General features: G+C 42.3%; 1 protein-coding gene across 4 annotated transcripts; it reads left to right on the top strand.

Annotated features, from left to right (window-relative positions):
* On the top strand, positions 1-27,308 carry IL20RA (interleukin 20 receptor subunit alpha). 4 transcript variants are annotated; one of them, XM_075087739.1, is made up of 7 exons: positions 1-224; positions 14,895-14,993; positions 16,863-17,041; positions 17,718-17,893; positions 19,506-19,650; positions 20,189-20,328; positions 24,900-27,308. In XM_075087739.1, exons 2-7 carry the CDS (start codon positions 14,920-14,922, stop codon positions 25,836-25,838), a joined length of 1,653 nt encoding a protein of 550 aa, XP_074943840.1. In that variant the 5' UTR covers positions 1-224; positions 14,895-14,919; the 3' UTR covers positions 25,839-27,308. The 4 variants fall into 4 exon arrangements, with proteins under 4 accessions (XP_074943840.1, XP_074943839.1, XP_074943837.1 ...); XM_075087738.1 differs by having other exon boundaries at positions 14,864-14,993; XM_075087736.1 differs by having other exon boundaries at positions 139-224; positions 14,895-14,979.

Genomic DNA, 27,308 nt, shown 5'->3' with positions numbered 1-27,308 from the left:
CGGCCCGACTCCTCCTCCTCCTCCTCCTCCACCTCCACCTCCACTCCTCATCCCTCCCCTCCGCGCCCCGTCCCGCCCGCCGGCGCTCGGCTCCTTCCACCTGCGCGGCGGCGGCGGGGCGCCGGGAGATGTGAGCCCCATGGGGGGCGGCCGGCCGCGGCGGGGGGCGGCCTGGCTGCTGGTGCTGCCGCTGCTCCTGCCGCCGCCCCCCGCGGCCCACACAGGTAGGTGGCGGCCCCGCCCGCCCCCGGGGCGCGTTGCCGTCCCCGTGGCGGATGCGCATCCCCCCCCGGGCCGGGGCTGGGGGCCGGGGCCGGGACCCCCGCGCCGCCGGGCTCCCGCGGGGCCGGCAACGCGCTCGGTTACCCTGGCGCGCCGGGCGGCCCCGGCAGGCGGGCTCGTCCCGCCGAGCCGAGCCGTGCTGAGCCGAGCCGTGCTGAGCCGAGCCGAGCTCCCTGTGCCTGCAGGCGGCCCGGGGGGCGGCTTGTGCCGCCGCCGGTGGGGCCAGGGCCGGGGCGCGGTGTGCCGTTCGTGTTAGACAGCAGTGCCTTTATTTCATGTTCGTGTTTCTGGCCTCCAGTACTTAAGTGGAAGAAGGGACTGGATATTTCTGTAATGTTGCTTCATCTTTTTCTTTTCTCCATAGTTACGCTGGAATTAGGTTTTGCAAGCCGTACCTCAGTCTGCCTTCAGCTGGAAGTTGATAGTGTGCTCTTGAAGTAGCCCTTGTTGTATGCGTCGGGGTAATTCCCCAAATATCTTAGGTGTTCGTGTCTTCATTTGTGCTTGACAGTCGCCAAACCCAGAGGTCCTACCTGAGCAGTCAAGAGATGGATTAACACAAAAGGCAGGACGGGTTTTTGGCAGAGATGTTCAGCTCATGCGCCAGTTACCTGAGCGGCTCCCATTCCCTTCTCCCACCTGTAGACCAGAGCACTCCTCCGGTGGCAGCCACGCATCCAAACACAAGGAGACAGAGGGAGCAGAAAAGGTGGGAGCAGCAGCAGTTTAGGGCACAAGCCATAATGGTACCAAGTAGGAACGAGCTTGTAAACCGTAGCTGCTGACTGTGTGTGCGTGGTGGGTCCCCTGCTGCTGTTAAAGGCATCACATGCGACTTTTTTTTGATATCCCTTGAGTATAAAAGTGGGTCAGGTGTTGCACAGATCAGTAGATTTTCAGAGAAACCTACTCTTGTCTTCATGCTCTTGTTCTCTGCTGCAGATGTTGCCTCCAAAATGAAATACGTAAGGCCAGAGTCTGCTCCCATTTAAATCCACAGCAAAACTTCCAGATCCTGTGGGAGCTGGGTAGTAGTAAGGACTGTCCTTCATATCCTGAATGCTCTTGAGTAGCGCTAAGTACCGTGTCTCCGTTAAATCTTTTGACTAACTACTCCACTATGCATCAGTGATTTCAAGTGGCTTTCAGAGGCACCAATGCCAGCTTCCTTTTAGGTAACTGACCATGTTAGTTTCATCTTATGTAAGACCACTGATTATCAGTGCAAGCGTTTTGGAGAATCTGTATAACTGGCATTCAGTTGCCTGTTTTTAAAAAAAAAAAATTGATTAAACTGGGTTTGTTTCTAAAGAAGGTTTAGAAACATATTGAGGGGGTTATGTTGGTTTTGCCTAATGGCTGTTCAGGGGAGAAGGGAATCTGCACATTCCTGAGGTTTTAGCTGGATGTGGTTTCAGGTTTTTGTTGACAGCAATACCAGCATGGGGGGGAGAGCTGTGCCTTTCACTAAAAGCTTAGAGCTTCCATTTTCACCTCTTCAGCATGAGACAGTAGAAATTGTTTTAAGTCAGCCTATCGGTATTCTGCTAATAATGGGAAAAATTCTGTGAGGTGCAGAACTGTCATAGCAGTGCTCCTGCTCTTTCTCCGAAGTGAAGTGATATGTAGAGGAGTCTGTCTGGGTACTTTCTTCCAACAGAAGTGCCTTGGGTTGCTGGTTGTCCTGAAAATACTGCAGGTATCCTGAGGGCTTGATCTGGTGCTGGAATACGAACAGACTCTACAGGAGCCCAAGCGCCACAGAAGGCAGTTTTACAGCTGGACTTCACAGACTCGAGCTCTTGCATCTTACAGGATCTGCGCTATGTCCGTCCCTTTGGGCTGTCTTGTTGAGCTCGAGATTTAAGCTTCATATCATTTAAAGCAGTTGTAGTAGGACCTCTGCAAAACACCTTTTGTTTTCACTGTGTTGTGTTAGTGGGTACGATATTTTTCTTACAGGCTATCTGAGCATTACCTGGTTTTGCACAGGACAAAAATTTTACTTGCTGCTGCACTCCAGTGGGATTTGCATAAATTGGTGTTTCACTCACTGTTTAGATATCTGTACTCTAGAACAAATTAAAAAGCTTGGTAAATGCAAAATGGAAAAGCAAGTGGGGAAAAAATGGAAAATCCGTTGTTTAATCAATAGGATCAAGAAATGAAGCGTGTTCTTCTTTACCACATGAAAGAGTTTAGCAATTTTTGCATGCAACTCCTAAGCATAGGAAGGAACATCCTGAATTTTGGAAGTAGTAGAATCTCAACTTATTAGCTTACCAAGGTCCATGTTAAATCCTTCCCCATACTCCTAGTGGAGATTTCTCTTTATTCTGAAATTAGAGAAACCTTTATGTTTGTAGCCTGTAAAGTCCAGTCTCTGTCTTGTAGATCTATACAGGAAAAAGAGAATGCAACAGATTTTACAGTATATATTATGCTGAGGAAAGGAAAATGAGCTTGAATGCTGTCCTGCAAAAATAGGAGCTTTCTGATATATTTAAGGCGTGCTTACTATTTTTGTTCAGGCAAGGCATGCGATTTTGAAGCAAATCTCTCAGTCATTTCACTTATTGTGCTTTTGTCTGTATTGTGGCAAGTCTTGGAACTGGATTTCTTCTGGATGAAGCTGTCTTGGAAGATGTGCTCTATCAGCATATCTAATGCACGTAGAGCTAGTCCAATGTGAAAAAGAAGAAAACCTGAAATGTGCATAGTGTAGGCAAGCTTTTCTCAATACCGACATTTTCTTGTAACAGACCTGCCCATACTGGGTTGCATTACTCACTAACGTAGACATAGCCTCAGATCCCACTAGATTTGGTATGTGGCTATACCAACTATGTTTCTTATGATGGAACCTTGAAAGCTTCCTCCTTTTAATGTTCTCTAATAGTTGGATAAGTTGCTTGGTCTGATTGACACACCTGATTTAACTTACTTGTCTTTCATCTTCCATTTTTGCTAATAAATAGATCTACATTTTGAGAAGTCACTTCAGGCCTCCCTTTACGCAAATTTCAGTATATTTTCTTTCACAGTTACTAGAGTGCTGAAATGTACAAAACAACCCTTTTGATCAAGATGTTTTTCTGGGAAACAGAAAATAAAAGGATAAAAGTGGTCACGGTATGGGCTTTGAAGTTAAGCCATCGAGCTGGAGTTCAGGGACCGAACTGATGCCCAGACTTATTTTATCATGTTAGAACCATCCAGAAGGCAGGCAGTATTCCAGTGCTAATAACCCATGTGCTTTCCTTCTTGCATACCCACAGTGAATCCTTGAGAAGGATTCCCGATGTCAGCATACACGCAGTGCTTTAAAAACTTAAAGTCCCTGTGCTGCTCCTAGATCCAAGAGGAGGGGAGAGACTACTGTTTGCGATTCACTCCCCCCAAAAACTGGGAGAGCAGAAGCTACTTGCCCAGCTTGTTTTGATAGAAACAAAGCCTGAATAATGGCATTTATTTGTTTGTTTGTTTATTTATTTATACAAGGTCTTTGATCACCAGCCATAATTGTGAAGGACCAAGTGAAATGCTTGGCTCTGAGCTGAACAGTGCTGAGGTATTGACACAAGGTGATTTAAGGTACATTTTGGATCTGAGAAGAGGCTGATCTGTTGCGTTGATGCAGCCAGTAGGCATTAGCTAAAGTATTAAATAGTGTACTGAAATGCCAGATTATTTCATGTATAAGGCATGCAGTGTGCACGTAATCAATAGGCTAATCACCCTGTGGATATACTCTGTGATGTCTGTAACCTGGGAAGTTTAGAGGTTGCACTTGAAGTGATGGCTGTACATTACCCAAACGCAGTAAGAACTCACAGAAAATGGTTGTCTTTGGTTAGCTAAATGTTTCAAAGAAGAAAAAAATATGTTCATGCCACAGTAGACAAGAGAAAAGCAGTTAGGAAAAATATTGTAAAATATGATGATTTTTGAACCCTCAGAAAACTTGACAATTTTGTGCATGGAGTATTTTGTATTACCTAGTATATGTCTATATACTCAGCAGGATTGAGCTGCATTTGTGGTGGTGATAATCTGTATGTTTACTGGAGAGGGCATTAAGCTTCAGTAATAAGAGTGGAAGTATATGGGAGGACTGAGCTTGTGTTTTAATTGTGCTATTTCCTGGCTCTCTGCCAGCATGAAGGAGAAAAGAATAAATGTAACATAGTAATAAATAAAAAGGAATTTTGGCATAAGGAGAGCTACAGTATATGAAGAAGGAGTGTCATGTTCATATAGTCGAAAGGCTCATCCTTATTTTCTTATCTCCAACTTCCAATCTCATGCCAGGCTGTTTCAGATGATGCTGTGGTCTGAGCCCTCTTGGTTGGCTTTGCTTATGATTTCCACAACTTGGCAAATTCTTATTGCCTGTTAATTAGGAATGGAAATGGTTAAAAGAGGTAGTTCATTCTCTATAGAGAAGCTCCGAATGCCATGGGATTTGTGGTTAAAGTCCACAGCTTAGATGGGTGTCGCAGTTCCCCATGCGAACACTCAGGTTCACCGGTCTAGGTTATAATCTTACCATTCCATGGCTGTTGTTCTCTAGTGGCCTTTATAGCCTTAATTCCAAGAGAAGCAAGTGGCTAGGATTACTCAAGTAATTTGTGCATGTGTGGTTCCAGTTTGTTTGTTTTTATAGTTGTGGCTTGCACAGATGGATTTCTGCATGTTGATTATCTATAACTACAGGATTAATAGCTAAGAGAGAGAAAAATCGGCCTTTATGAGGCAAACAAGAGCTCCCATATTTTAAGAAGCTTAGTTTTGTAAGAGCCTGAATTCTGGAAGCCAGGCCCATCTTTAGACAAAAATGAAGTTTTATTAGAGAGCTGTGTTTAAAAGGTGTACAGATCTGTTTGTGCTCTATGCTTGGGGTACCAGTAACTTGCAGATTTTATCTGCTACTTGTCCTATCTTGAAAAAAAAGTACAGTAAAACTAGATAAATCAGAAAGAAATTGAAACAAGTTGTAGGACAGGAGGTATGGGACAGTTTACGTATGAGGGAGATTAAGTAACCTAGATCCCTTTCTCATGGAAAACAGATGACTTCTTGTGTCTGCCTGGCTACTGCAAGAGTATTTTAAGGTCAAAGGGACAGGAGGAAGACTGTAGTTCCTTCTTCTCTTCTTTGTACTCCAGCACCTTGAGTTAAATTTCACCTGATAGCTTAGCTGTTTTTCAACCTTCCATTTTGCACTCCAAATTCTGTGATGGGAACAGGAATGTGTACAAAGAGAAGTAAGAGAAGACGACTGTTGCTTCAGTAAGCGCGAGGAGCTTACATGCTGTTACCAAGATTTATATGTTTGAGATTAATCACACTCCGTGCATAAAAACACACACAGCTCTTAGATGAAAGGGGTTAATTTATTTCCTACTGGTTTCTTAAAGTCTGGAGGGAGCAGTTGAACTAGGATTTATTATTGCGTCTGCTTTGCACAAGACTTCACTTCTCTTGGCTTTCCCTGTCTTTTCTGAAAGCACATCAATAACCTGCCCTTAGCGGGGTACTGTAGTCAAAATAGTGAACTACAGGATGTGGCTCAGAAGCACTGAAAACTGGCTGAGGCACGCCTAATTGCTGACAGGGCTTTTTCCCCCACTGTAAGAATGTAGCAGACAGACAGAAATAGACCTGTTCAGTTCTCTGTGTCTGAATCAACTTGCAGTAGCTCAAACATGACTGAGAGCTAGCTTCTCCATCAGCCCAGGCGATGGTCAGGCTCCTCCTGACCTCATCAAAGTGTGTTGGCTGTTCCCTTGAACGTCGGCGAGACTGCGCTGTCCTTTGGATCCAGTTGTGTGTGTTACCACCTTTAACACCACTTCTGAGGCAGTCTTTCATAACGTACATGTAAAAGACGTAGATGATTATGATTAATAACTTCCTCTGTACTGCAAAATCACTTTAAATCTATAGGTGGGTAACTGAGTCTAAAATTCATGACTGGTGGTTTTAACAAAAAATGCTTATTGAGTACAGGAAAGATAGTAAAAATACTACTATATCTATAATTAGATACTGACTTGTTCACATCTGAAATTACCGTGGGACACTGAACAGTCATATGGTGCCTCAAAACACACCAGCCTGCACCTGACAGGAGACCAACAGAAATGGGTGGGTACCCCAGGAAACCTTCATTTCTTGTGAGTTCTCTATAGGCAGCTGCTTCTGAAAGGCGCTTACACCCTTGATCATCATAAATGTGGGGCACAAGAGGCAAAAATAATTCTGAGTGCTTCAAGTAGCAGAAATGCTCAGCAGGCTGCCTCACATCTGTTGGGGTATCACCAGCCAGTCTCCAGCACCATGCAAGAGATTAAACCTAGGACCACGCTGGCTGTTCCACAGGGTGAACTTGAAATTGCATCTTGCCATTTGCAAGAACTGGCTGGGGACTAGAAGTAGGCCGTTTATGATCATTCGAACAGGGGTGGCTGTGTGACTCAATCAGCCCGACTGCCTGTGAGAGATGAGGCATTGCAAACTTGTTAGGAGTGCTGGTCCTTCCTCTCAGACCTTGATGCAGAAGGTGGTGTTTGACTTGCAGCTTTTGAGGATTGCCTTTCCCTCAGAAATGAAGGAAGCGCTCATCCTCTGTTGGCACTACACTCAATTTCCTGCCTAAGGGATAATGTGGATTCAGAAGAGGGGATTTCACTAATTAAATTAATCTGGACTCCAAGAAAAGCAAAATCCCTTCTCTAGGCAAGCCATCAGTAGGTCAGAGAGCAAGGAGCAACACCTGTTAGGCAATAAAGATAATGCTGTCGGCTCTAATTGGACTGTTGTTGCCTAATAGATATTAGCCAGCACTAAATGATGAAAGCAAAACCTAATTTGTGATCAGTTTATGTATAAAAAGAATAGATATTTTATGTAAGGATGGATTAGGAGTATTCCAAAATGTGGGGTATCAGGATTCGGCTGTCTAGCATAATTTTTACAATATTTCAAGCAGAAAGCTTACTTAACCCTTGAGTATTTTGAAAAACAAATGTCAGAGATATTCTAATTAAGCTTTCATTTTCTTGGCTTTTGGGTTGTGGTTGATCTAAGTAGTAATAAATTAGTAATGCTAAACATGTTCTAGGGAGAAAAGAAAACCCTCAAAACTAAATGTTGGACAGTTGGGATATTTTTAATACTTTATGTAATTTAAAAACATCTGTTTTAGAAAGTAGCTATTGTGTCATTAAATTGTGTCAACAGTGGGCTTTTAAAATCAATTTAGTTTTTTTGGAATGCAAAAACTTTTTTTTTTTCAACTTAACAAAAACTCACTGACTTTGGTAATTAAAAAAAAAAAGAAACAACCAAACACAAACACCTCTGATGGATTATGACTGTGAAAGCCTTGAAGGGGTTGTAAATAATTTTAGACAAGCACACCTTGAATTTCACTCACCTTGTTTCAGGCCAGTATTGATCGCTCAGAATTAATAGAAAACATACCTACAGTAACTTTCTCTTGTTGGAGTGCGTCAAGGAAAGGTTCTGCAGCAGAGCATATTTAGGTAGTTTGAGCTCTACTATTGCACTTGCGAGCCTTCAATACAGTGGGAAGAAAATTGAGTTTATTTCATTTCAAGTTAGCAAAAAGGAAGGGATGTCAGCTGCCACGGCCCCCTCCAGCTGTCTACTAGCAAGCCCTCAATGGCCTGGGAAGACTTTCTGCTTTCTGAAGCTGGGTCTTTCTGGACTGAGTCTGAAATGTTCTTTGACCAACGTTCTCTGTAGGAGCGTTTTTGTAAGTTAGGGTATTGTTTGGATAAATAAAGACAAGGCTTCACACGGAGGAGGAGAGTGTGTCAGGGCAAGCTGCAGCTTCAATCCCCCTTCTGCATCTCTACATTCTTTGGGCTGTATTTCCACTCACACTCTTTTTCCCCAGATAACCTCCAGGGGTTCACTGGTTTCCAATGGCAGCCTGCCTATTTCTTCAAAAACAAATCCCCCATGCCCCAGTCTCATCCTTCACTCACATTTCCCCATCTCTTCTGTCATGCTTTTCTGCCTGCTCCACCACCTGGTTTACATTTAGTCTTATGACTCTCTTCCTGTCCTCGTCTTTCTCTCCCCTTGCCCTTTCTGAACAGGGAGCAATGGGCTCCTGTTCTGGGAGGGCAAGAGTGTGCTTTGTGGTTAGCTCTTGAGCGCTGTTATGACTCGAACAGGAAATCACCTCCGTGCTCCTCCCCACATTCCCACCAGCGCTGCTCGAGTCAAAGGGTTTTGCTAGCCTGGCTTCGTACCCAGCGGTCCCAGAGCCCCAGCAACCCACCAGGAGAATGGCAGCTAAGCTGTAATGATGACTCCTCCTCATTATCCAGCCTGTTGAGTTTGAGTCTAAAAGAACCAACACAGAGAAAAACTTTCAAGCCCGCTTAATGTAGAAAAAGTTAACTCATTTGTTTAAATGATTGCTAAGATAACTAATAGCAGGTAATGACATTTGCTAATGTGTATTCCTGGCTTTGCTGGATTTCCCTTCCTTTCTGTAACTTCTGATCTCCAATTTTGGCTTGGTTCCCGTTTACTGCTTAGTGTACTCCCTTGCATTCCTGCATGGCCAGTGCTAGCTTGCTTGAGGCTGCTTATGTGCCAGAAGAGACAGCCCCAATCCTCTGCTAGCGAGTGCCACCAAACATGATGCTAAATGGACGTTTGTTCTGACTGAGTATGACCAAGTTTATGTTATGCTTAGGCATGCATTTGAGGGAATATTTTTAGCTGAGAACAGCATAACCATTGAAACAGATGAGCTGGAGGAAGAAAAGAGCAAAAGTTCCTTAAAAAATTGAAGAGCAGCAGTATAGAAGGAGCAAGTAAGATTTCGCAGGAGTTTGGTGGAAGTGACCCAAAGCTGAACGGAAAGACTAAAGAAAGGACAATGGCTTACAGCATTGCCAGAAGCGAATGTTTGGTGTCCTAGGTTGCACCTAAATTGCTTGACGCTTCACTGGTGGGTGTAAGCTCCCAGCAGGAAAAGGTGAACTGGGGACTCAGCCTGTTTGAGAGGCTGCCCTCTGACTGAGGTGTGTGAGTGTGGATTAGATCTGTGGCCTTGAAGTGGCACCTGCAAATGGTGAGGGATAGGGAGTGTCTGCAATGTTGCCTGTAAATTGAGTGCCTAGCACAGAGTCACTTCCATCGAGGCGCTCCTAAGAACTACTTTCATGTAAGAAAATAAAACAGTAATTGAAGCCAAAGCCTCTGTCATTGTCAGAAAAGGAGTTCCTCTTTTAAATTATTAGATGACTGTAGGGGAGGAGTCACTGGGTTTTACTGCTGTGGCTATTGGGAAAAGCTGTGTTGCAGTAAGGCTCACCTTTCTGCCTTAATGCTTTCCACGTCACCCACTGCCTTAAATTATATCTTACAGTTGTCTAGAGAAACCCTGTGACCTTCTTTGTTATTTTATTTTATTGGATAATTGGGTGCTTGCGCCCTTGTAGCCATGCCACAGTAAAATACAGCAGATAATTGCTCTGCCTGAGAGCGGTGCAGTCAACAGCAGTACTTACACAGGGGGCATTTCTGTGCCAACAGGTTAGCTTTCAGTGGGTCCTCTGCCTTCTCCCCACCCCAGAACTATAGCCAGTGTACATTATAAATATAGATTTTTTTTTTTGTATTTGTATTTTTTCGCTTTGCAGCTGCTAGGTTACCTAACAAGTAAAAAGTTAACAAATCTGTTCATAGCGAGAGGGCAGAGGTAGCTGCAGCTGTATTTGCTCTGTGGCATTGAGATTAAACACAGTTGTTTGTCACTGAGTTAGGCAGTGGTGCCTCCTAGCAAATAAAAAGCAGGTACACTGCATGGATAACAGTTGTAACATGGAAATTACGTGTTTCTATTTGTATATACGCATGTGTGCGCATGAGTGGGTAGATAGATATGGAAAACTAAGTTTTGAATATTACCAACTTAAGCAAGGCACATGCCTGGCAGGGAGCTCTATGCGGTTAAAACTGACCACGTTTTTAAACCCAGCAGACACTTTCACAAAGAGAAGATGAGGCACCTGCCATGAAGTTTTTTACTCATGTGACTAATCTCAGTGGCGTCAGTGGGGTTTTTCGCTCACATGTGAAGGTGTTTTGAAGCTAAGTCATGTCTTTTGGGGAGAGTCTTGCAATAGCTTATTCTAAGATCAGGACTTGGCTTTTTCTTGTGGTGGTAAATATTGCAGGCCTATATTATTACTTTCCTTCCAGTCCAGGTATGCAGAGTCATGAAGGTGTAAAGAGTGATATTTCTTAAGGTTTGATTTACAGCATTTCCAAAGACAGTAATAAGGGCCCCAGGTTTTTCCATGCAAGAAATAAATCAAGTGATTTGGTTATACTGGGAAGTGATGACAGGCATTGCAGACTACCAATGAGACAAACTAAACCAAGCAAAGCAACATGTCCGACTGATTTCTGCTCTCACGTAGGCCGGTAAAAACTGAAAATACCCCATGTAACACCCATGCCATTAATCCCAGTAAATGGAAATAAAATCAGAATATAACTAGGTATATTGTGTTTAAAGACAAGATACTGAAATAAACAGCTGATGGACATACTTGACCCTTCTCTGACTGATAACCATGGAACATGCGAGCTCTGTATATGATCTGTTTTCTACGCGTGCCTGCTGATAATACTGAGCATCAAATAGACATGAAGGAGTTTGTTTTTAACTCTTTCTGAAGAAATAGGAGAGTATGGTAATTTTGTTCTTGTTTTACAGATGCAGGATTAAGGAACAGAAAAACTTGCTTGACTTGTTGTAAGGGCAAACAGTAGCATTTAATAAAGGGCTGAGACCAGAAATAGAAACCCAATCTCTGCTTTTGCAGCAAATGGAAAGTTAACGGTCTCAGTCCCTCTGCCTTCCAAATCCCACTGAGCTAGGGGCAGGTGGGAGCATGCCAGCAGTATTGCAATGCTTTAGATCTTGTAAAGATATAGTCTGTGGGTTCTGCGTGCTGAGATTGGCTCATCTGCTGCAGTCAGTGTTTCTGTTTTGAAACTTCATTTACCACAGCAGAAACCGCACTGGGAGGAGGGAAATTTAAAAAAAAAAATATTGACAAAACCCCACCTTTACATGTTACTAGTTTAAAAATATTTTCATGTAAGATAAATGCATGACTTTTAGTACTCTAAAATGTGCTTAAGGTTTATAAATGTTTTTATGCAAGGGTGGACAAATGTCAAAAGGTACAGGGAAACAAAAACTATTCAGAAAACCAATGGAAGTCATTTCCCTTCTCTGTGATGAGCTGGCTGCCTCCAGCCAGTTCAATCTAGTGACTATGGATTAGCCAGATAAGCAATACACATTTTTAAAACTTTTGAAGAAAAAAGGTGTGAAAAGTGAGCTGTTAGGGATGTTTTTACCCATCCTGTACCTGATTCAGCAGTACCCTAGCCAAATTTGTTACTACATAATGCGAAGCCAGGTTTATCAGATAGTGTAAGAAGGCCTATCAAAATGGGGCTGGCAGTGACCTTAAGAGATCACTCAGTCCATCCCACTACCTCTAGGCAGAGTCAGCTAAATTAGTGTCATATCTGGCAGATGTTTTTGCCCTTTGAAACATCCAGCAGCCCTCCCAGGTGACCCATCTTCACATGCCTCGCCTCTTCCCACAAGGGGTCACTCCCAATGCCTCCTTTCTTGTTGAAACTGAAGTCCTTCCTTCCCTTTTCCTCCTTGTTCGTGGTGGACATGGAGGATAGATTATCCTTCTTGTGTAAAGACTTAGAGTGTTCCCCGCCACCCTTCCTTGGACAAGGTGCATCTTTGATAAGTTCAATTGCTGAGGAAGCAGAGATCAAGGCTGACGGTCTTGTCTGCCAATTCCACTGGAGGGAGGGAGATGCACCCAGTCTGCTCCATCCTAAACAGAGAGATGACCCAACCTATGGAAGAGTTTATCTTCCTCTGCTCTTTGTGACCACTTCAAAGTAGATGCCTCCCTCAGAGCCCAAGTTACCAGAGACAGATCTCCTCCTCATCTGGTGCTGTTTAAGGGCTAGAATTTTTTACATCTTTCCCCTGGAGGTTTTTGGACCGTGCAGTATATACTGTATTCTCCTCCAGACCGTTTTATTCTTAAATCTCTCCTTGTTGGGCTTTTTAGTTTTACCTTGTTTTTTAATGAAAAGCCTTTTATGGCTTTTATTCCCAGCAATCTAAGAAAATACCTACATTGTATTTCCTCCTACTCGGGAATTGCAGCAGAAAGTTTGTTTGTGCCTCAATCCCTCCCTCCTTTTTTACATGGAGTGCCTCGTTGCCTTTCTCAGGGCTTGGGCAGGGTTGTGTGACTTCTGGGGTTTTTTTTGTTCTGGGGTTTTTTTTTTGGGTAGTATTTCAGTTTTGTTTTGGTTTGGGTGTTTTTTTTCTCTCTCTCTCGTTCCCGGTTGCTTATTATGCAGTTGATGGATTTCCCAAAGTCTCATTTACATTAATGCTGGGATCTGGGACAAAGAATGAAACTTGATGCATGGATGATTTCTCATAGTCCATGTAATGCTGTTTTTGGCTTGTTCTTAGTAGCATGCACATGAGTGCTTTAAGACCTTCTCCATTTTACTGAACAGATGTAGGAAATTTTAATTTCCTACAAAAAATTCTACAGAATTTCTACAGAAAATTCTTCACTTTCTTGGGTGGCTTCATCTTTACATTTGGATTAGTTTCACCTAAAGCAGTTGCAGCGGATGTTTATTTTCGGGGAAATCAAAACCTTTTGTTTTCTAGGTTCTGTCTCTCCCACTTGGAAGAAAATGTTAGAGTAAAGCTGATTCCTGGAGGTTTCTTTCTGCTGCTTTCACATCCCCTGGCATCCTGAAACTTTTTTTATTTCATTATTACTGAGTCTATAGTTTGAGCTCTTACAAGATGACTGTCACTGGGCATTTCTGTGTCCAAGTGTTCAAGGAAATGGGACTGTCTTTGTAAATAAATAAGCTTGCCCTAAGGACTATACCTGAAGAAACTTGTTCTCTGACAAGAAAAAATGTGAAAGTTACTGAATGCTAGCTAACTGCTAGAAATAAAAGAAAACAACATTAGAAATACCCTCCATAAACAGCTTTATGATCTGAATATACAGGTGCAGGCGTATACTGGAGTTTGTTTGGAACATGAACATACAGCTAGAGGCTTGGAAAATGCAGAATTTCCACTGTGACAGTTTAAAGTAATTGATCTCTACAGAATTGCGAGGAGATTGTTTTAATAAATGTATGGAAGATAAAAGCTTTTACTGTTTGGCTCAAAGACAGCTAGAAGTCAGCAAGTTAATCAGGAAAATGGTGATGACTTACAAAAGCAACCATACCTTGCATATACAGGAGGATGAACACTATCACTCTAGTAATAGTGAAATATGCTGCAAAAAACCCTTAAGGTCTGCTTGAGGAAGTAACAAAGGTCAAGGACTACTAATTCAGACAGATTCCCACCAGTTGTGTTAATATGCTTTATTTCCCCCTTTCTTTGTCTCTTTTTTCTTATCCTAAAGAACTAGAATTGCTTCTCTGGAGGAAGAGCTTAAAGGGTTTTGAAAAGTCCTGAAGAACACAGATTCATTTTTTTCTCTTCCCCATTATGGTCTCGTGGCCACTCGCAACAAGAAGTTCCTTCCCAGCAGCTGCAGCTTCAGGGCTGGTCTCGGGGTTGCTCCCATGGGCGCAGCTCTCATGGCAGGAGGTGCTGGGGACTGAGTCACAACTTGGAGCTTGGGGTTCTGCCCCTGGGCCCACGGGCCTCCGTTTTGCAAGCAATTTAGCACTGTGAGCATCTCCATTAAATTTATTGGATTAGGGGTGTGTTTTAGGAAGACATGAAACTGGGTTCTTAAGAGCCCCAGATTTCCTTGCTTATTCATTTCAAAAGCTGGTGCAGTGAACAGCTGTTTAGATGAGTGACCTAACAGTAGGTGTTCACTTTTGACTTTCTGGAGAATCAGCATGGTAGATTAAATGATGCTGTGGCTGTTGTGATCATCCAGCCTGATTCTCCAGTGTAAAGTCATACTTCTGTTTGTAATGCTGTGTGTTCAGTATAGTCCACGTGTCTTTTTAAAAATACCTGGTTTGATTTTTAAAAGTCCACTCAGCTACAAGAAGAATTCTGCTGAAGCGCCAAGGATATTTTTCCAGTGTCCAGTGTTTAATTGTTCTGATATTCAAATACCCTTACAATTTTAAAATGTGTGTCTCTTCTAGGCCGAATTTTTCTAGCTGTAGCTTCTGCTCCTTGGGTATTTCCATGCCAATGTCTGTCATAAATGGCAAAGCCATTTTTGCTGGAGAAAAAACACATTCGTACAGATGAAATTTTGGACTGCCTAGCTAGGGACACTTTTGAAAGAAAAGCTGAATTTCCATGACCAAAAACGTTGTGCTTTTAATGATAAGAAAGGCAGTATGTAGCATTTTGTGGCTTACTTAAAAGTAAGTGTCTCTTTTGGTTAACTTGGAAGCATATGTATTTGCAGATTCTTAGTGTATGTTGTTCCTTTCTTATTTTCTTTCTCAGGAGAGTTGTGTTGTTCTTTGCCTAACCCTAGGAATGTCCATTTTGAATCTATAAACATGAAGAATGTCCTTCACTGGTCAGCACCAGAAGGCACAGGAGATGGAGTACTCTACAAGGTGAAGTATTCAGTGTAAGTTGGCTTGTTTATTTTATGCCCCACTGACTTTTATTTTAGCATTTTAAATAATAATTGAGAAAATCTTTATGCAAGATAGGGCTGGTAAAAAGTAAAGAAAGGAAAACTAAAATGAGGGTTAGGCTTAAGCAATAGGGTTTTTAATTTTTACTTCTGGTACTGCTTACTTCAGATCCAGTTAAAAAAATGTATAAGGAGACTTTCTTCCTATTAAGGAAGTGTAGGATGCAACATGGAAGCTTTTAGGGTCATTCCTGAGGAATGAGACAGAAGAACAAAGGAGGACTGTGCTGTGGATTGGCATCTGTACACATTAGCCTTCTGTACACATTTAAACAGGTCTTGAAATGTAGTATTTAATAGACTATTAACAGCACCCAGTGTTTTGTTGGTCTTTTCTAACAGATCCAGCTCCCACAGATTTCTTCTGATCCCACAAGCCTTTCTAGGAGAAAATCCACTGAAGTTATCAAGTATTGAGAAAAACAAGTAATGTGATTGGAATCAGGCCCTTCTGTTTTCAAGGTCTGCACCTTTGTAGGGTATCAGGAGGTTGAGTGAGGACTATAATCCATTTCCTTTATTCCCACCGAGAGATCACTGGGTCATTCTGCAGGACAGTGCTGGAAGTTTAGCTTATAAATAGGCCTAGCATTGTAGTCATGGATGATGTAATGCTCCCAATCTTTACCTCTAATATGAACGCTTCCCTCAGTCTAGTAATTTTTTCATGACACTAAACCAAACTGAGATCTCCAGAAGTTTCCCGTAACTTGTACTGGCTACTAAAAAAAGCAGGAAGTTGCTTCTACAGTCAGAGACTGCAACCTCTTTTGCCCAGATCTTGCTCGTTGCGCTAACAGAGGAGCAACATGGTCCATCTCCTAGAAGAGGGGACAGTGCTCAGTAATTATGGAATGAATGATAATTGCGTAGAACATAAAATGCTCAGAAAGCACTGGTTACCCTGACTCCGCAGGGTCAGCTCGTCCACAGGAGAGCGTGTAGTCATAGCCATCTCTCACACTGAAGACAAAAATATTCATATGTGCTCTGCCTGCTGAGAGAGCAAGGTCTTGAGCTAGGTGGAAAATGCTGGTGAGTGATACTGTCCTGCAGTCATGCAGAAGCTGCCGCATGCCCTTGCTAATTAGCAACCAAAGGGGAATTCTTTTCAGCATGATGTGAATTTGAGGAGCAGGAGCTTCTGAGCAAATCCAGGCAGGAATTTTCCATGGAAACCTTGGTTTCTTCTACTAGTGTGTAAGACTTCGTCAATACTGAGGCATTGCTGGTGGCACGTATATGCCCCTTTTCCAACTAGAAGGGTTTTGAAGTTCATTGTATTCCAATGGAATCTTTCTTTTAAACAAGAAATAGAAGTAAAAGTCAGTGATGAGTACTCTTCTGTCCACTCATCTTGGCGACCCTGAGCATCATCTGTTTCCATACACCAGGGTGAGCCACTGACCATTTTGATGGAACTCTTTGTCTGTATATGAGTAGTTATTCTGACTCTGTTATCCTGTGGTTAGAATTTAAACTAAAGCTGTGGAGGCTGAAGTTGAAGGATCTCTGGTCCATGTAAGCAAAACTGGACTTAGATTGATATCAGTAATATGCCAGTTAGTTCCATGTGGCCTCTTCTGGATACAGCCTACTCTCATTTATTTTTCATTAAAAACTTGTGGAAATCTTGTGTTTTATCTCAATTGAAGTTGGGAATTCCTTGAAATTGCAGATTTCTGCAAAACAAGCAAACTTCTATCAGTTGCAATACCAGTTTCTGTGCTATATTATCAGGTGACTAATATCATGGCAATAGCTTTTGTACAGCTCCTTTCTTTTTCTTTTTCAATGTAGATATGGTGTTGGCAAATGGATTAGAAAGGCAGAATGCAGGAATATCAACAGAACATGGTGTGACCTCTCTGGTGAGACCTCTGACTACGAAGAACAATACTACGCGAGCGTTAAAGCCTTCCTAAATGGGATGTGCTCTGACTGGATGGAGACCACACGATTCAACCCTCTTACAGACAGTAAGGAAAGCTAATCACACAGATGTTCGATGGCCTTCATTAATACTGTGTGCTAGGACTGCATGTGCTGTCATAGCATATGGTATTCTAATTTTAACATGGGGTTAGATTTCTTTTTTCTTTTTTGCAGTTGTTTCACATTGATGCTTTTGGCAGCAGTAATTGAAATAATCATATTAGAATTTGGATATATGTGTGTTATATATACAGTCTTATATATACCGAATACTCTTATGCAATGGTAAAGCTTTACTTAAGGCAAATGAAAGCTGTGGCACATCCACAGTATAAAGAACTCTGGTTTTGAAAATGCTCTATTAAACCAAGCAGCAATCATACTCTAGAGCACAATATCTCTTATCTGTGACAGATAATCTGAGAACATACTGGTAATTTAGCTTGTTTTAGCAAATTGAGTTTCAAGGTTGTTTATCCTGCAAAGTCACCGGAATTCCTAGGCAAAATTCCAAGTCAGTGTTCACCTTCTCTCTGTAAAGATCCTCTTAGTTATCTGATAAAATAATTTTCTACCACTATAAATTAATTGCTTAAAGCCCTACTTAGGCTCCCCAAAACACTACGAAAATTTAATATCATCCACTTCAAGAAACTACATGGTCAAATCAGTGTGGCTCTGCTGCGTTTGACTGCCTTTTGTAAATGTTCATTTTTCCAGCTAAAATTGATCCACCCATGGTAAGTGTATCTTCTACTGAGAAATCTATTTCAATCATTCTGACTGCCCCTGAGAAGTGGAAGAGAAGCCCTGAGGGAGAATCCATATCTCTGCTTCAAGTGTATCCTGGTCTGCAATACAACGTGTCTGTCCTCAACAAAAAAACAAAGAAGCGGGTAAGCTTTGACAAGACTGTAGAACTGCACTGGTTAAATCTGTGCTCTGTGCTTCCTGAAATGTGCTTTGCCCATAACAGCAAGAATCAAAATAAAATTCACAGCCTTAGAAATTGTAGGATCATTCAGGTTGGAAGGGAGCTCAGGAGATCTCTAGTCTAAAGTCCTGTTCAGAGGAGGATTGGCTGTGAGCTCAGGCCAGGTTGCTTAGGGTTTGTCAAGCTGCATCCTGAAAACCTCCAAGGATGGAGACTGCACAACCTGTTCCACTGCTCAACTGTCCTTTCAGGAGGTAAAAGGTGTTTCTTTATATCCAATCTGAACCACTTATGTCCATTGTCTCTCATGCTCCCACCATTCAGCACTGTGAAGAGCCTGGCTCCGTCTTCTTGATGGGTCGTCCTGGGGGCTGCTGTTAGGTCCTCCTGAAGCCATTTCTTCTTTCCCAGGTGGAACAAACTCCAGTTCGTCAGCCTCTCCTCACAGGGCAGTGGTCCAGCTCCAGCCATCTTGAAGATCCTCTACTAAATCCACTCCAGTTTGTCAGTGTTTTCTGTATCAGGGGAACAAAACTGGACGCAGTATTCTAGGTGTAGTCTGATGAGCTCTGAGTGGAGGGGGTAACCCCTCCTCTCCATCTGCTGCCTCTTCTCCTGTTAACACATCCAAGGATGCTGTGTGCTTCCTTTTCTGCAAGAGCATGCTGCTGGCTCACGTTCATCTTGCTGCCTGTCCCCAGTCCTCTTCGGCAGAGCTGCTCCCCAACCAGTCAGTCTACTGCCAACGCTCACAGTACATCGTGACAAAGGGCATCCTTGCCACCACATCTGAACATCTTCATTCATCTGTCTCTGCAGACTTACATTTCATTAGCAAAGTTCCCAGCATAAACAGAGTAGATGAGGAAGAGTTCAGTGATCAGTTACAAAAACATTTATTCTTTTCCCATGTTCCAGGCACAATCTCTCTCTGGCAGATCTCTGAATATCCTGAAAAGAGACAGAAACTTCACACCAAAAAAGGTCACCTTCTGTCAAAGGGGATATTAAAATGCCAAGATTAGCCATTAGAAGGATACAAATGGGGGTTTTGTTTTGGAGGTTTTTTGTTTGTTTGCGTGGGTTTTTTTAATAAAGATGTCTGACATAGGATTACCTTGAACTCCAAGATCTATATAACACCCATTATTCTAAGGCTCCTATATTTACAGAACATCCCAATTTGAAAGATTTTGTGGAACCGTACTGTGTGCCTTTCATTGGCCTGTGTCAGGACAGGGCTGGAGTGATCCTTTAGCTCTATTGCAAAATCAGTATGAGAATGTGGGCTAGTGGTGGCACACAGTCCTGCTTCCTATAAAGCATGAAATTGTTCAGTAGTGGTAGAAGAATGGTTGAATGGAAGATAAAAATAATCAGAGAGGACATGACCTAATAAATAACTTGAGTCTTGATTGCAGCTGGGGAAGAAAGGATGCAGCAGGCAATTCTTAGAGTATCATTATCCTTTCCTGAAAATTTGTGTGCTAATGACACATTTTATATATATTATCTTTACTTTTCTGTAAGTGAGGGGGTAAAGGGGGAAAAAACCCACTATTTTTGTCTTCCAGTGGTGGTTCTCCGTCAGCAACAACACCTTGGTCGTGCCTTGGTTAGAATCTGGAACAGCTTATTGTGTCAGTGCACAGATATATGTCACCACACCACTTCTGCATAGTGGGTTCTCCAAAGAATATTGCATTGCTACTTTGAAAGGTATGTGTAAACTGGCAAACTACAAAAAGAAGATGCAAGTTAGAAAAAAATCATAGTGATTGAGTTTGGTTTTTATATATCCGTTCTGAGAATGAAAAGCTAGCATGGTTTCTCCCTTCTCTGTGCATTTGTACTGATGAAAAAATCTTTGCCTACAAAAAAACATATCCAGGATATACTGACTGGAAGGTACGACAGTACCTCTGAAGAAAAGGATCTTCATTCTTTGGGTCTTAGTGAATGGAGAATATTATATTTTTCTCCTTGAATGAGGTTTGGGAATGGCAGAGCTGAGTCAGTCTGAAGATAGCAACAGAAGAGCCTGAGGGGTTGTTACATCTTTTTAGAATTTAATTTATAATTTAGATAATAATAAAAATTTGCCCTGTAGCTCAAATGTGACTTTTTAAAATTTCCTGTAAATTCCTTGTCTAAACATTTGCATCCAAGTCCAAAAAGCAATGTGATGAACGCACATTGCTATCTGAATACATTAAAAAGTTGCTCAGTACAATAAAAACTTCTGTTTTGTTAACAGATAAAACAGCAGATGAGACTATAACAATCGTGTTTGGATATGTTCTGCCTACCATGCTGGCTGTCTTTTTTATTTCAATGACATGCTATTGTGTGCACAGGTATATTCACGTCAGCAAACAGAAACATCCAACAAACCTGGTAAGTGTTCTTTGTTGCTGGATGATGCTCCCAACCTTGGCATTCGCACCAGAGCTGTGCATCTTCCAGGGCTCCAAGTCGGCTGGGAGGAAACCGTGGCTAGCTGTGAATAAAAGCTCTAGTTGCCACTCAGACCAAGAAGAGAATGTCACATTGAGGGTTGTTAAATGCAAGAAAAACAGAGTAATAAGTCAGCAACTGTGTCTAAAAAGACAAAAGATCTGAAAAGATGACCAGAGCTAACGAGGACCAGAACAGAGCTGTTCGTTTGGGAAGAGTCATTGCCATAACCAAGGTCTGAGGTGTGCTGATGCAAGTTCTGTTAGGAAGTCAGCACTCCCTAAATGGAAGAAGCACAGTAGAGATTCAGTGAATAAAAGTTACTAACTGGTTGAAATCAGAAACAAGATGAGAAGATAGTTAAGCAGTCCAGAAACCCCATGATGTTTTCTTGGACTATTACTGGGTATTACATTTTACCGTTTCATTGTGATTGTGAAGGATTTAGCACATGTGCATCATACAGATAATTTAATCTGGATTTCAAGAATACTTTCAAATACTGCACTGTTTCCTAACACCCAGAAATGTACCATCAAATGCATTCTGTTATTTAGACAGCCTAAATACACTTCCTGTGTAAAAATGTTTGCAAGTTTCTTAGAGCTGTGAAGTTTGTTGATTTTCAGAAATAACACACAAAGTTAAAGAAACACTATTGATTTCCAGCTCATGAGCCCAGCAGAGCTTTCTCACAGCTACCTCTAAACAAGTTGTTCAACCATAAACATGCAATTACAATAATGAATGAGCACATGGATGTTAATCCAGTCTGCGTGATGAGGGAGGTAGGAAGGAGTTGGTTTCAACAAGCTGATCTTTCAGAAGAAATCTAAAGCAGCGCAGAGGTGATAGGAGAAATGTTCACAGAGGGACTGAATGCTTTATGAAGGGTTCAGAAGTAGAGCAGCTACTGCTGCAGTGTGTTCAGGTGTGCACGGAGACACCTCCTGTACCTGACAAGGCAGCAGATTTGTAACAGAATCGGGGAATCACAGAGTGGTTTGGGTTGGAAGGGACCTTCAAAGGTCATCTAGTCCAACTACCTTGCCGTGGGCAGGGACATCTGTCCCTAGATCAGGTTGCTCAAAGCCCCATCCAATGTGTCTTTGATCACATGCAATGATGGGGCACCCACAACTTCTCTGGACAACCTGTTCAAGTGTCTCACCACCCTCTCACAGTAAAGAGTTTCTTCCTTATGTCCAATTTAAATCTACCCTCTTTCAGTTTAAAACCTTTGTCCCTTTTCACTACAGGCCCTGGTAGAAAGTCTTCCTCTGTCTGTCTTGTTCTTTATCCTGGGCTGCAGGGCATGGTAGGGGTAGATAGCTCAGTCTCCCTTGAAGACCTAGCAGGACAGAGCTCTTTACAGTCAGAGAACATAAAGGGCTACTTAGTGAAAAATTCCCACTCAACAGCAGAGTAAACTCCAACTCCAGGATTCTCTTCTTTTATAAATGGATTATTTATATGTTGGGGTTTTTAAAATGTCCATTGTACTTTTTTTATTACTACCTTGAAAGCTTCAATTTTATTTCTCCAGCTCCGGGTTCAGTTTATGTTAGGGTAACAAAAAAATATAGAGTTGGTATTTTAATGATGCTCACTGCTTTTCCCAACCTACAGATTTTTCCACATGGGCACGCTGTGTGGTCAGGGGAAGGTGGAATAAGCAGTTTGATTTGGTCCAGCGCTTCTGACCTGGGGGAGCTTTCAGACTACCTGGTACATAGATTAGTGGTCTTAGTCTTCCATGCAAGCTAGAAAACACTGAAGTGCAGCTTCTGGTTGTTTTTGTATTGCACTTTCCTTTAATGACTGCTCATACAGTATTTATTTCTTTTAGAAATATTACTCATTTCATAAAGATTCCTATTGTTTAATTAGGTGATTTATCATAAAGTCACAAAAGCAGCCTGTGACAGACTGCACAATGAAGGCTCCATACACTGCACTTCAATCCTATGTATAGCTTCCTCTCTGAAAGGAAACCTGATATTACTTAATTCTCTGTAAGCTATAACTTAACATGGTACCTGAGTCTGTACTTGTGGGATGTGGTTTTGACTGTGCTTCCTCTTCACTGGTTAAAAAAGAGTGGAATAGATTCTGATGTTTTCTCTAAAGTCACTTGTGTTTTTGCTGGTGGAAACAAAAGCAGAATTTGACAGAATTGTTCTAACCATTTTTTTGACATGGGGAAGATGAGAAAAGGGAAACCAGAGCTAGTCACTATATAGTTTTACTTTGGATAGAATTAAAAAAGTGGACACTATTAGCGCTTCTGGAGGTTTATATGATGAACTTCCTTCTTCCCTAAATCGACATATGGAATACTAATAAAGTCTAGCCTAGCCTCATATTTTAAAGGTCTGTAACAGAATAATAGAATAAACTATTTCAGTGGAAAGGGACCTACAATGACCATCTAGTCCAACTGCCTGACCACTTTAGGGCTGACTAAGTTAAAGCATGTTGTTAAGGGCAATGCCCAAATGCCTCTTAACCACTAACAGCCTTGGGGCCTTGACAACCTCTCTAGGAAGCCTGTTCCAGTGTTTGACCACCCTCTTGGTAAACAAATGCTTCCTAATGTCCAGTCTAAACCTCCCCTGGTGCAGCTTTGAACTATTACCTCACATCCTATCACTGGCTACCAGGGAAAAGAGATCAGCACCTCCCTCTCCACGACCTCTCCTCAGGAAGCTGTGGAGGGCAATGAGGTCACCCCTCAGCCTCCTTTTCTCCAAACCAGACAAGCCCAAAGTCCTTAGCTGTACCTCATAGGACATCCCTTCCAGCCCTTTCACCAGCTTTGTTGCCCTCCTCTGGGTGCACCTTCACATGCTTCTTAAATTGCTGGGCCCAGAACTGCCCAGAGTATTCAAGGTGAGACAGCACCGATGCGGGATAATCCCAATTTTGACCGACTGGCTGTGCTGTGTTTGATCCGCCCCAGGATAATGTTTGCCCTCTTGGCTGCCAGGGCACACTGCTGACTCATATTGAGCCTGCTGTCAACCGGCACCCGCAGATCCCTTTCTGCAGGGCTGCTCTCCATGTACTTCTCTCCCAGTTTATACTTGCACTTGGTGTTGTGCTGTCCTAGGTACAGAATCGAGCATTTTGACTTGTTAAATAATCGTTGCCCAATGCTCCAATCTATCTAGACCCCTCTGTAAGGCCTCTTGTGCCTCAAGAGAGTCAGCAGCACCTTGTGGTTTGGTATCACCAGCAAACTTGCTAATGGTACATTCAACTCCTGCATGCAGATTGTTGATAAATGTATTGAACAGGACTGGCCCTAAAATTGAGCCCTGAGGAACACCACTGGTGACCAGTTGCCACCCAGATGTAGCCCCATTCACCCTTCAAGCCCTGCCCTTCAACCAGTTCTTCAACAACTGCACCAGCACATCCCTATTAGTCAGGTGACTGTCTTCAACATGTATCAGTCCAATATTTTCTTTAGACCTCCTCGTGCTATTAACATACTTTAAAAAGCCCTTCTTGTTATCTGAAAAAACACTAGCCAGCTTCAACTCTGCATATATGAACCATGACTCTGTAATCTTCCTGCGAAGCCTGACCTTGCTTCCAGAGATCATACAATTTCTTTTTTCTCTTAAGCTCCACAAGAAATTCCCTGTTCAGCCAAACCCACTTACTCAGGATTGCCTGTGCTTCTAAAAGGTGGTTCTTAAAGACTGTCCAGCATTTGTGGACCCCTAAGCCCTCAAAAGCAGATTCCCAGGGTACTCTGCTAAATAGTTCCCTGAATAGCTTAAAGTTTGCTCTCCTGAAGTCTAGGGTAGCAACTCTGCTGTCCTTTTTTCTCATTACACTGAAAAATTTAAACTCATCCATTTCATGATCATTGTGGCCAAGACAGCTACCTACCATCACATCCCCCACGAGTCCTTCTCTATTCACAAATAGCAAGTCTAGGAGGGCATCTTTCCTAGTTGGCTCACTGAGTACCTGTGACAAGAAGTTATATCCTACAAACTTCAAGTATTTCTAAGGCCTGCTTGTCACAGCAGTATGATATTCCCAGCTGATGTCTGGGAAGTTGAAACCTCCCATAAGGATCCTGAAATTTCTCCTAATTGCCTATAGAATAGCTCATCAGTGCTTACTTCCTGGCTGGGCGATTGGTAGTAGACACCCACTATAACATATCCTTTGTTTTCCATCTTCCTAGTCCTTACCCAGAGGCTCTCCACCACATCATCACTAACTGTACGGGCTGTACAATCAAATCTCTCCGTTACGTACAGTGCAACATCTCCACCTTGCCTGCCCTGCTTCTCCTTCCTGAACAGCCTGTAGCCCTCCATCCCAGCACTCCAGCCGTGGGACTAATTTCACCAAGTCTCACTAATACCAATGACATCCCAGCTCTGGGAGCTGACCAACACTTCCAGTTCATCCTGTTTGTTTCTCATCCCACTTGCAAGCAGCAAGGTGGTATTTTTATTATACTTAAAATATTTTTTGCTTTCCAGGTATGGCACTACACTGACAAATGCAAGGAAAGGGTTTTCATACCATGTGAAAAAATAGTTGTCAACCTTATCACCATTAACATGGATGAGTACAAGCCGTCTCACGAGTCCAATCATCTACCAGAAGGGAAACGTCCCTGTTATTATACTGTTTACAATGGCACAGAAGGAAAGGATTTGCCTTCAAAAGAAATGCTGGAAACAAAACATTTGCTTGATGTTTCACACAAAGAGATTTTGCACAAAGAGGATATTTTAGCAGAAGGAGACCAAACTGGGAGCTGGCCATCTTATGGCCAGACTGGAACAAAGAATACTTTGAGACAGAAAAATGCAGGGACTGTAGAGTATGAACATGATGTAAGGGCTGAAGATTTCAGTTCAGGTCAGAAAACAGAAGATCTCAGTTTGAAAGAGAAGACCTCTGCCCCTGGGGGACAACTGGGTGAGCCACAGATTGTTCTGGGGGACTTGGTTAATAAGAAAACACGACAGTCATATTGCCCCCAACTAGAGGTGAGGGCAGCAGACCCTTGTTTGGGTCCGAAAATAGAGGAACTTAATTTGAAGATGGTTGATGCAGCAGGTGAGTTGCCAGGTGAGACCCGTATCAACTTGGTGGACTTGGATACTGAAAAATCTGGGCAGACATCCTGTCCTCAGCTGGAAAAAACAGCCCAGGGCCTCACAGAAAAAGAGGGTGAACAGACCATATTAGTAGATTGGGATCCTCACACTGGAAGACTCTATATTCCTACCTTGTCCAGTGTTGAAAATCAAGTGTGTGAAGGAGTATTTAAGTGTGATTATCCTGACAAAGAGGGAATTCTGTCCATACTGTATGAGAAAGAAGTATCTGATGAATCATCAGAGGACCAAGAGATGTACCTCCTGCAATTCAAGGAACAATGGGGACTGCATGTAGAAATGGAAGACTGAACAGTAATTTTCTAAAATATTCTAAAATGCAAAATCTTGTTTCCTTTGCCAAAGAGAGTGATGGTTTCAGCGGAGAAAACACATCTTATTGTATTGAAGTTTTTGGAACCATCACAGCTGAACAACATATTCATGATATGTTATTTGTAACAGTTTCCAGACATGATGTAAACGATTTCAGCTCCCATCTTAAACCCCTCAGGTAAAAAATTATGGTTATGAGAGTCTTTACTTTGAAAATGTGTATATATTTTTACAGAAGATGCTGTTAGGATTTTCACATTGTAATTCCTACCCAAACAAATTAATAGCTTTTAAAAGCAGTTATTTTTAGCAAATAAAAAGCAATAATATGACATTTTGCTGGGCTATTTCATGTATCTTGACATTGACACAATGTAGTCTTTCTAGGTCCCGTCCCCGTCCCATCCCCCTTCTTTTCCCCCGCTTTATATGTAATGGTTTGAGCTGACTTTTGTGGACATTAAGGGCATTCCAGCAGTAAATATTTTGTTTCTGTTTTATAAACATTCTTCTACTTGATGAAGCTCTTCTGTATTTCTCTTGAAAGACTGGTCTGAGGTCCCGTCCATACTGCGTCATGCAGATACGCAGCCAGCAACAATTCTTTTAGCAGGTGTGCCTGCAGGCTCAACAGACCTAAGGGAGAAGAAAGCAAGCATTACTCTTATTTTAAACTGGGGGAAAATGTGGCACAGAGGGGTTCAGTGAAACGCCTATAGTCTTACTGGACAGACCGTGTCTCACAGCCTTAGACAGAGTACGGCGCCTGTATGACTCATGCCCTGCAAGTGTTTGTTCCTCTCCGACGACTTTAACGTCAGGCTGGCGTGACTAGCTCAGACGGAGAAGTCTGCCCCAGACACACCGCTGCTTCTGCAGGCACATCCCGCTTGCCATGGCAGACCCAGAAAATGTACCTGTGGGCTTTCTTATCTGATGTCCTGACCAGGACTTCTGATGCAAGTTCACTTTTTCTCCATGTCATGTGATATTTATTTAGGATAGTAAAGTTAAAGGATATTCTAGAAATTACTTACTAGGGCAGGTAAAACTTTTTGAAGTCTTTCTGACACTTTTCTACTTAATGGACTTTTTTTTTTGAACACCCAAAAAGAAAAAAAACAAGCCAACCACACATTAATGATTTGTTTGGTTTTGAAGAGGAGAAGCAAAAAGAGAAAAAACTTTTCGGTGATGTTTAAAATTTGTACCTCCAAACTAGGTATGTGGGTAGGTGTATTTTTGAAGGAAGACGCTTACCAATATCTTTCTCTCAGGTAATGTTTTTGTTGCATGACCTTGGCATTGACTGTAACTATTCATCCTCTGAAATATTTCAGTTGTAGTCATAGACTTTAAAACCAGAAATGATGGTAAAATATTTCATGCTGATGACTCCTTATCTGATGTAAAAAACATCCTCGACTGTTTATATTAAAGATGTAG

Source organism: Phalacrocorax aristotelis, chromosome 3 (genome assembly GCF_949628215.1).
Source record: "Phalacrocorax aristotelis chromosome 3, bGulAri2.1, whole genome shotgun sequence".
In the NCBI taxonomy this organism is placed as follows: Eukaryota; Metazoa; Chordata; class Aves; order Suliformes; family Phalacrocoracidae; genus Phalacrocorax; species Phalacrocorax aristotelis.
The sequence above is the reverse complement of the archived record's forward strand: the minus strand, read 5'-3'. Positions and strand labels throughout refer to the sequence as shown.

Excerpts from the sequence above, each read along its gene's own strand:
- IL20RA (XM_075087738.1), top strand. The coding sequence starts at position 140 with ATGGGGGGCGGCCGGCCGCGGCGGGGGGCGGCCTGGCTGCTGGTGCTG. Across the intron at positions 225-14,863 it reads GCCCCCCGCGGCCCACACAG|GAGAGTTGTGTTGTTCTTTG; the intron begins GTAGGTGGCGGC and ends TTTCTTTCTCAG. Across the intron at positions 14,994-16,862 it reads TACAAGGTGAAGTATTCAGT|ATATGGTGTTGGCAAATGGA; the intron begins GTAAGTTGGCTT and ends TTTTCAATGTAG.